General features: G+C 45.4%; 1 protein-coding gene and 1 long non-coding RNA gene across 2 annotated transcripts in view; one reads left to right on the plus strand and one right to left on the minus strand.

Moving 5' to 3' along the window:
• LOC127687643 (uncharacterized) overlaps positions 1–10,124 on the plus strand; it is a 54,134-nt gene extending 44,010 nt beyond the window's left edge. The window contains exons 2-3 of the long non-coding RNA XR_007978444.1: positions 6,768–6,893; positions 10,018–10,124. This is a non-coding gene — a long non-coding RNA (uncharacterized LOC127687643). The remainder of the gene's footprint in view (positions 1–6,767; positions 6,894–10,017) is intronic.
• Cdkl4 (cyclin dependent kinase like 4) overlaps positions 1–10,276 on the minus strand; it is a 36,659-nt gene that overhangs the window by 7,158 nt on the left and 19,225 nt on the right. Inside the window, exons 5-7 of the mRNA XM_052186456.1 lie at positions 10,073–10,270; positions 6,125–6,207; positions 2,103–2,159 (exon numbers count right to left, since the gene is read on the minus strand). Of these exons, the coding sequence (XP_052042416.1) occupies positions 2,103–2,159; positions 6,125–6,207; positions 10,073–10,270 (338 nt within the window). The remainder of the gene's footprint in view (positions 1–2,102; positions 2,160–6,124; positions 6,208–10,072; positions 10,271–10,276) is intronic.

The following is a 10,276-nucleotide window of genomic DNA, read 5'->3' on the forward strand; positions in this document are numbered from 1 at the left end:
TGGTGAGGATGTGGAGAAAGAGGAACACTCCTCCACTGCTGGTGGGGCTGTAAGATGGTATAACCACTATGGAAATCAGTCTGGTGGTTCTCCTCAGAAAACTGGACATGACACTTCCGGAGAACCCCACTATACCTCTCCTGGGCATATACCCAGAGGATTCCCCAGCATGCAATAAAGACACATGCTCCATTATGTTCATAGCAACCTTATTTATAATAGCCAGAAGCTGGAAAGAACCCAGATATCCCTCAATGGAGGAATGGATGCAGAAAATGTGGTATATTTACACAATGGAATACTACTCAGCAATTAGAAACAATGAATTCACAAAATTTTTAGGCAAATGGTTTGATCTGGAAAATATTATCCTAAGTGAGGTAACCCAATCACAAAAGAATACACATGGAATGCAATCTCTGTTAAGTGGATATTAATTAGCCCAGAAGCTCTGAATACCCAAGGCACAAATTGCATAACAAATAACTCCCATGAAGAAGTAAGGAGAGGGTCCTGATCCTGGAAAGGATTGATCTAGCCTTGGAGGGGAATATAAGGACAGAGAAAAAGGAGGGAAGTGATTGGAGAATGGGTGGAGAGAAGAAGGTTTATGGGACATATGGGGAGGGGGTCTGAGAAAGGGGAAATCATTTGGAATGTAAACAAAGAATATAGAAAATAAAAAAAATATATATATAAAAAAAAGAAAATAAACCAAGAGTGAAAAGTGCTGAGAAAAAAAAAAAAAAAGGAAGGCAAGTGCCCGGTCTGGGACGTAGGTGGTAGGGTCCTTGCCTAGCACACATGAGGTTCTGAGTTTGAGTCCCCAGAACAGCATAAGCTGGTTGTCTGGCTCAGAGTAAAGGCACTTGCTGCCAAGGCTGACAGGGGTTCGATCCTAGGAACCCCCACAGGAGAAGAAAGAACCAACGTCTGCAAGCTGCCCTGTGACCTCTGTGCATGTTGTGGCATGTATGTGCATACACGCACAGTAATAATCAGAGAAATGACCAAAAATTGACCAAAGATAGGCGATTGAGCAAACACAAAATGTATCAACCATTAGCCTCTGGTAAACTGAAATTTACCCTGTGGATTTATTAGTAAATAACATGCATTCATTTAGTATATTTCAGCGATATATAATAAGTAACTTTTTATATGTTAGATACTAGTATTGTTGTGGTTGAAGAGATTAAAAAATCAAGGACTCTGGAGCCACTGGCCACATTACATCCAAAAGAGTAGACATCAGTGAATCAGAGCTTCACCTTGGTGCCCGACGTCACCTTCTCAACTCTTACACAATCAGAGCGGAGGCCCAGAGAATAGTTCCTCCCACTGTGGGTCTCGCCTCAGTGAATTTAATCAAGGTAATCTCCCACAGACTTGCCCGTGGGCCAACCTAATCTAGAAAATCCCTCATTTCCCAGGTGATTTTAGGCTATAACACGTTGGCAGTTAAAGCTAACCACCACACTTTCAAATACTCCTTGAGTTCCCTCACATTCTTATGTGGGGCTTCTCATATTTGGAGATGGAGTCCACCAAATGAGTTGTGTTTATTTAAAGGGCATGTTCAGAGTCTAAGAACTGGCTGCCATTAGAGTTCTACGGAGCTTCAGACTGAGCGCAGTGTCTTGCCTGACCAATCATTCGAGCACTGATAATGTGACCCAGTCCATGGAGGCGCGCCTCTTGGCAGTCGAGCTTCAAACCTGGGAAAAGGTCTGGAGTCAGGGTGCGAGAGTCAGACCGCCACGTCCCAGGTGGAGTCCATTTCTTTCTCAAAGGTAATTTAAACATTGGTGTGGGAGAGGATGTGTATACCAGACACGTAAGTTGTGGAACGTGTCAGGGTGAGGGGTGTGGTCAAAGGATAACTGTGAGGTCAGTTCTCTCCATTTTGTGTGGATCCCAGGGTCATCAGGGTCATCAGGCACATGCATGTGCCCCTGCCTCCCGGTAGCCATCATCGCCCCTCCTCCTATCATCTTGAATCACCTTTCCCTCCATTGGCTCTGCATTCCTCACAGCTCCCCCCACCTCCCTGCTGAATGACCAGGTCAAATCATTATAATTTATAGTTAATTCCCACATACCTTCATGAAACCTAAAGCCACAGGCTGAACATTTGAGAATTTTTCTTCAAGAGTCTCCTGGAAAACAAAGAATTTTCAGTGTCACATAACCATGAAGTAATGAATATGTACATGTATGCATGCATGTATGTATGCATGTATGTATGCATGTATGTATGTATGTGGTTCACAGTTCTGGGGGAACCTTACAGGCCTTATGCATGCTAGGCAAACACTATCCCACTGAGTGTGTGTACCTGACAATAAGAACACGTTGGAGAAACACCCTTAGTATGCTTGATGACCCTTTTGAAGTTCTTTTTAAAACATGTTTTTACATAATTTCATAGTGTACTGGCTGGTTTTGTGTGTCAACTTGACACAGGCTGGAGCTATCACAAAGAAAGGAGCTTCAGTTGGGGAAATGCCTCCATGAGATCCAGCTGTGGGGCATTTTCTCAATTAGTGATCAAGTGGGGAGGGCCCCTTGTGGGTGGTGCCATCCCTGGGATGGTAACCTTGGGTTCTATAAAGAGAGCAGGCTGAGCAAGCCAGGGGAAGCAAGCCAGTAAGAAACATCCCTCCATGGCCTCTGCATCAGCTCCTGCTTCCTGACCTGCTTGAGTTCCAGTCCTGACTTCCTTTTGTGATGAACAGCAATGCAGAAGTGTAAGCTCAATAAACCCTTTCCTCCCCAACTTGCTTCTTGGTCATGATGTTTGTGCAGGAATAGAAACCCTGACTAAGACACATAGTATAGTATAAAGGTTCAAGAAATATAAAACCAGAGTGATTTCTTCATTTTGTAATGACTTATTCTTGGAGTTAGTACTCTGAGAGGGAAGGGGTCAGGGACGAAGCTGAAAAATGCCCGACTGGAAATCCTGCCACAGTGCCTGGCTGCTGGAGCCTGGCCTATCAGGGAGAGTGCTCTGAGCATTCTTTTGTTTTCTTTTCTTTTCTTTTCTTTTGTCTTGTTTTGGAGACAGGGTTTGTCTGTGTAGTCCTGGCTGTCCTGGAACTCACTCTGTAGACCAGGCTGGCCTTGAACTCAGAAATCTGCCTGCCTCTGCCTTGCAAACATTCTGACTCACATACTAGAAAACACTACAATAATAAACAGGAGATGAAGCATCTCAGAACAGCAGAGAGGGGAGGAGATGGAGACACTGCTGAGCTCATAGGGACAACCTACTCTTTATTCTTTACACTAAACACATATAAATAATCCTTGGGTGGCTTTCTCCCTTTTTCCATCCGTCCATCCGTCCGTGTGTGTGTGTGTGTGTGTGTGTGCCTGTGTCTGCACCTGTGTGGGTGAGTGTTTGTGTACAGAGGCAAAGGTTGAGGTCGAGAACATCCTCTATCTATTGCTTTATTTGCGGACTGAGAGTTCATCAGTGAGTCTAGTCTTGCCAGGCAGCACGCTCTGGGGTAGAACTGCAGGCAGGCCACTGCAGCTAGCCACCTATATATATGGATGTGGGGGACTCCTCACTCTGTTCCTCACATGTAAGTGAAGCAAGAACCTTAACTGCTAATCTGTTTTTTAAAAATCCCAACTGTTCGATTTTACTAATGAAGACTTGGGAGCCTGGTACCTCAGAGGCAGAGAAAGCACCCAGCTGACCTTCCTCCTCAGCCCACAGCCCAGAAGCCACGTCCCACTCTCAGACTGTCTCAAAAACAAACAAACAAACAAAACCCTCCTCCCAACTCAATGCCCCTCCCTTCTTCAATGCCTCTCACTCTCTATGGTTTTTTCTTAATAGTCCAATGTTCACTTGCTGTCAACAGGTTACTTGATTCCTGCTTTTGACCTATGGCTGACTTTACTTAATGCTGTTTACAATATTCAAGCAGAAGGCTCTTGGATTGAAGGTGTGTGCCAAGGCTGAGCCACATTACAACAAAAAACTGGTTTTTCTAGTAAATGATACAATCTCAGGGTTCACAGTATGATCAAATATCCTGCAACATCTACCAGGCCTCTTATTTAATCTTTATCTTTGTAAGACTACCTTTATTCTTGTATTTGTGAAAGTTTTACAAACTGTATATAATAAAAGTGAAAATCTTAGGTAAATCGAGGCGTTACATGAAAGTACCGACTTAAATCACATGCCACACGTCACATGAGGGAGGGGGAGCTTCTCGTTAAGTTTCCTGGGCCGCAGCCTGGTGGTGTGTGGACCATGCCTCTCCTGAAGGTGCTTCCTTCCCTCCACTGGGCAAATGGGCAGACATTCTGACACAGCTTTCATTGGTGGTATTCTGAGTCAGAATCTCATGGTCGCTCTGGAATTGATTATGTAGTCCGGGCTGACCTTCAGCTGTGGCATCCTCCTGCCTCTTGATTCCCTAGTGCTAGGATTATAGGCTTGGACCACAATACTAAGATCCACATGGAGTGTTAGCTAGACCAGGCCAGACTGGGAGCACACATACTCCATGGGTCAGGAGTTACAAGGGTATAGTAGATTTTGTAGAGTGAACATCCAGAGGAAATTATGAAAAACGGGATAAGAGTATTTTTTATTCGCCTGAGTAACTATTATCTCTGAGGCTTACTGCCTCCATCTGCTAACTGAGGCCTAGTTCTGGAAGCTTCTAGTCTCTGTACAATCTTATCTAGGCCTAGAATATTTTCAGCCTCTGATAGTTACTGCAGAATAAGCTCGCCCTCTTATTCTTTCTGAACTCTGGCTGGCTGGTTCAACTCAGCTGTTCTGGCTCTAAACTCTCCAAGCTGACTGATACAATCTGGCTTCTCTCTCAGCCTCTGACTTTTTGCTCTGCTTGGCCTCAAACTAACTCTGAAATCTGTTCTAATCTTCTGGCTCCTTCTGGCTTCATCTATGTGTAGCTTGTTGTCTCTCTGTAACAGTCCCGGTTAGACAGTCTCCCCCCTCTCTCTGCACTGCCCCTTAAGTAGCTTCCTCGCTTGTAAGAGTTAGGCATATCTTGTCAAATCTTTCTCTGATTCGTCACTTTGTCTGCCACTCAATCAGACATCACTTTCAAACATAGGTGTTTACTTCTACAAACTTTACTTTCATTGTTTGGGATTAAAGGTGTGTACTAGGGGTGTGTCTATATTCTAGCCAGAGGGATTGAAGATGTGTGTTAAGGGCTGAGCCAAACCACAACTAGAAAAAGGTTTTTTTTTTTTTTAACTAAATAATACAACCTCAGGGTTCATAGTGTGATCAAATATCCTGCAACAAAAAGGCGTGGGTTTTTTGTTTTGTTTTGTTTTGTGGAGGGTGATTGGTTAGCTAAGAGTCTTCTCTCTGTTTCAGGCTGGACTTGAACTCATGATCCTGCTGCTACTGCCTCTTACATGCTAGGATTATATAAGTAAACTGAGTCTGACTTGAAAATGTTTTTATTTATTTCTGTTTCTCTCAGCTTTGTTCTATAAGCTGGAGAATAATAAAGACAGAACATATCTTCAAAATAAAGAAAATGGTTTGAGGTACTATTTGTGAGGAAGTAATTATTTGAGGGAATGTTAATTTCAGTGTTTGACCAAAAACATTAAGGGGTTATGCTGAATATTAGGCATGATTTAAATTTAAATGTACCTGAATTATATAAGAGATAGGACATGTGAGCTGTTGTTTTCTTCCTGCTGTTTGTTTGTTTGTGACAGTTTCACTATAGTGCTCTGGTTGCTGCAATCCAGAATGTTCTGTATAACCCAGGCTGGCATCAAACTGTGTTAATCCATCAACCTTCTGAGTGTCAGGATTACAGCTGTGCTGCCGTGCCTGGATTCTTATACATAATTTTGAGTCAGGGCCTCAAAACTGCCCAGGCTGGCCTGAAGCTCTTGAGCTCAAATGACCCAGCACCTTGAATAGTTGGGGATTCTGTAGTGTCCTACTGTGTGTGGCTTATACATTTTAAACTGACTTATTTCTATTTTGCATCGGTGTTTCACATGGAAAACAGTAACCCAAAGCACACGCATGAAGCAACCACCTCCATACAGGAGGAAACAGCACAAATAATAAAACATCCGACACAGAGCCGTTTACCATGTCCTCTGGTTCAGGTATGCTGATGCCACGGAAAAACTGGTTACTTTTAAAGATGGACTGATGCCTTGGGATCAGCTTTCCTGTAAAATACAAACCACATAGCTCATCAAAACTTGGGTTAGGAAATTATAAAGTGTATCATAAAAATCCCCTGAGATGTAGGTATTAAGGAAACATTGTGCCTGAGTGCTTCCTCCAGACAGAGGCGGTGTGAGCCTGGGCAGAGGCCCCTATACTCATGGGAGGACCACCCTCCACACAACTCTCGTGACAGATCGAAAACCAACTGAAGACAAGGACCTTCAGTGTCTGGACACGCAGATTCAAAGCATCAGCACCAATCAGACCCCACCTAAGCCTAAGTGACAGAGGACTGCTGGGCTCCTCCTCTGCCTCCCTCATGATCTCTCAACAGAACTGCTGCCTTCCTTCCTGCCCTTGTTTCCCCCGTCCCTCTCTTCTTTGGTTCCTTTTATTTTTCTTTTGAGGCAGGGTTTTGTCTATTCTAGGCTGGCCTCAAAGCCAAGCATGACCTTGAACTCTTTAATTAATTAACTTTACATCCTGACCTCAGTTTCCCTCCCTCCTCTCCTCTCAGTCCTTCCCCATGCCCATCTATTTCTTTTCTCTTTCTCTTCAGAAAACGGCAGGCCTCCATGGATATCAACCATCCTTGGCATTTCAAGTTGAATGAAGACTAGGCGCATCTCCCCCTATTGAAGCTACATAAGGCAGCCCAAAAAGAGAGAAAGGATCACAAAGGCAGGTGAGAGTCAGAGACAGCTCTCGCCCCACTGTTAGGAGTCCCACAATGAGAACCAAGCTACACAACTCTTACATATGTGCAGAGGGCCTAAGTTAGATCCATGCATGGTCCCCAGTTGGCAGATGAGTTTCTGTGGGCCCCTATGGGCCCAGGTTAGTTGATTCTACAGGTTTTCCTATGGTGTCCTTGATTCTGACCTTAAACTCTCTGCTTCTCACGTGTTGGGATCACAAGCATGGGCCACCATGCCTGGTCAACACAGTGCCAGGATCCAACGTAGGCATTTACCCATGCTCAGCAAGCACTGTACCACCCGGGCCCAGCCCGGGAATCCATAGTTTTCATCCCCATTGCGACAGTGAGGAGAGGGAAGCTGAGTGAGGTTCGTCAGTCGGTCATAGGAACAGGATTCAACTCGGGTGTGTCTGGGGAGTTAGGGAAGAGCAAGCAGACCCACACAGACGGTGTGACCTGTAATGATGCTCTGCCTCATCCATTCCTGTTGCCTGGGAGAATGAGGTAGAGAGGAAGCAGAGAACTGACCAGCAGGCAGAAAGCCAGAGCAGCTTCAGGAAGGAGTCTGTGTATTCATCCAGTGGAGAGAGAGGCCAATGGCTTTATTTGCAGGCTCCTGGAGTGGGTCTGTGGTCTACATGGGCTAGATCTCCTTCCAGACGCAGAAGATTTAACTTCTGACTGCCAAGGATAACACAGTGACCAGAGCTCATCAAACAAGCTTCCAAGTGGGCTGGTGGACAGCTCAGTGGGAGAGGGGCTTGCTTAGAACACATGAGAGGCCTTGGGTTCATCTCCAGAATCTCTCTCTCTCTCTCTCTCTCTCTCTCTCTCTCTCTCTCTCTCTCTCACACACACACACACACACACACACACACATAGACGCATACACAGAGACACACACACACACATACACACAAATCTTTTGTTGGTGGTGGTTTGTTTTGTTTTGTTTTTTGACTTGGGTCTTTCTACATGGCCTTGTCTGGCCTGGAACTCACTGTGGAGACCAGGCTGACCTCTACTTCACACAGATCCTCCTGATCTTGCCTCCTGAGTGCTGAGATTAAACACTCGTGTCACCACACCTGGCCAAAATAAAGCAAATCTTTTAAATAAAATATAACTTCCTTAACAGTTTTTAAAAGTTATTTTAATATATATATATTTTACTTATATAAAATACAACACAAGCGGCCAACGGAGGGGAGCGATTGAACAATCCTGAGTAGCTGCAACACCTGTGAACCAGACCATTACCAACGCAGCAAGAGACGCACACGTGGCAAGCAGCAGCTGTCTGACTGCACGGAAAGCCCGTTTGACAGGAGGGAGTCCCCGAGTCAGTGGAAGGGTACTAGGGACCTAACCAGCCTCCCTGGCCTAGTGAGGTCATGGGCCGTAGAAAAGAATTTACCACAGCCGCTTTTCTAGACCAGCAATAATTCCTTACCACACCCTAAATCTTGGATTTTATACCTACAGGTAAGTGCAGCAACCACCCTTCATCAAAGAAGCCTCTCTTAGGGCAAATGGAGACCATCACAGACAACCATAACTGAACATGACACAGACCTCCTCCGATCATGGGGAGGACACTGCAATGGATACACCAGGCACACACACATGTGCATCACAGCTTCTACATCTGTGGTTCAGGTTACATCAGGAGCAGGGGTGGAAAGATTGTAAGAGCCAGAATTCCAGGAAGTCTGCTGCAGACAGTCTCTCCTAGAAATGGCTGCGAATACAAGCCGGAAGCAAACAGCAGCAGCATCACCAGGCATGCTAATGCAAGAGGTCCCTGGGGTCTCCCTTCTAACAGAGAACAGCAGGCTACAAGGGCTGCTGGGAGGAGAGGCAGCCTCTCAGGGTGAGCCCCTTACTGGTTGTCCAGTGCAGAATGGTCAGCCCTAAAACCATATACCCACAAACCATATACCGCGTGTGTGTGTGTGTGTGTGTGTATTTGTACACACACATGGTCTTCCTTAGGGTTTCTGTTGTTGTGAGGAAGCACTATGACACCCCCCCCCCAAATAGCAAGTTGGGGAGGAAAGGCTTATTTGGCTCACACTTTCATATCGTCGCTGTTCCTCGTCAAAGGAAGTCAGGGCAGGAACTCACGCAGGGCAGGAACCTGGAGGCAGAGCTGGTGCAGAGGCCATGGAAGGTGCTGCCTCCTGGCTTGCTCCCATGGCTTGCTCAGCCTGCTTTCTTACAGAACCCAGAGAAGGCACCACCTACCATGGGCTGGCCCTTCCCCCAATTTATCACTAACTGAGAAAATGCCATACAGCTAAATCTCATGGAGGCATTTCCTCAAGTGAGGCTCCTTCCTTTCTGACAACTCTAGTTTGTGTCAAACTGACACGGAACCAGCCACCACACATATACATATATGTGGATGTATATAACAATAATAATCAAAGGAAAGCTATCAACTTGAGAGTGGGGTCCATGTGAGGAGTTGGAAGATAAATGGGAGAGGCTGAAGGGAGGAAAGGAAGGAAACATGTGATAAAAGTTCTATTTCAATTAAAAACATATTAAGAAAATAATAAAAGATTAGTTTGGGTAAAAGACGTTATTCTAGTTCACTTATGTGTTATGTTGGAGGTGGATGGTTACACACATGGGTAGGGCCAGAGGGGTGGAATCCCCTGGAACTGGAGTTACAGGAAGTTATGAGCCGCCTGAATCAGGTGCTGGGAACCAAACTGCTGCTTGCAAGAGCAATCCATGCTCTTAACCCCTGAGCCGTCTCTCAAGACTACAAGGATCTTTTCCTTAAAACTGAGAATTCCTAATGTTTAAATGAATTATGTTAATATTACTTTAAATGTTGGCTGACATTCAGATCAGACTGACTGAATTTTCTTGGCAAGGCCTTTGCAGACTCATTGCTGGCTCTGTGTGTTCAGATAGAACTGGGCTTCTGCTACAACCAACTGTTGGTATCAGGACCATGACATCACATGGGAGGGGCATACCTGGCTGTTGCTAGGTAATTGTGGGGTGGAGCTTAGACAGAATTCTAACAGGGATAGCCCAGAGAACTTCCCTGCAGAGCGTTGGAGAAGCAATGAGCCTCTTGCTTTCATTCCAGTATCTATCATACGGGTGCTACAACGAACACAAAAACCACAAAATGCAACTCTTACCCAACGTCCTGATGATCAGGTAAAGTTGGTCCACATCTGATTTTCCTGGCCAGAGTGGCTGACCGGTCAGGAGCTCTGCAAAAACACAGCCGACCGCCCACACGTCCACAGAGGAACCGTACTTCGTGTCTCCCACAAGAAGTTCAGGGGCTCTGTACCACCTGGTGGCGACGTAGTCTGTGTAGGCGTCTCCGGGGACTGTGA

This window comes from Apodemus sylvaticus, chromosome 6, assembly GCF_947179515.1.
Source record: "Apodemus sylvaticus chromosome 6, mApoSyl1.1, whole genome shotgun sequence".
Lineage (NCBI taxonomy): Eukaryota > Metazoa > Chordata > Mammalia > Rodentia > Muridae > Apodemus > Apodemus sylvaticus.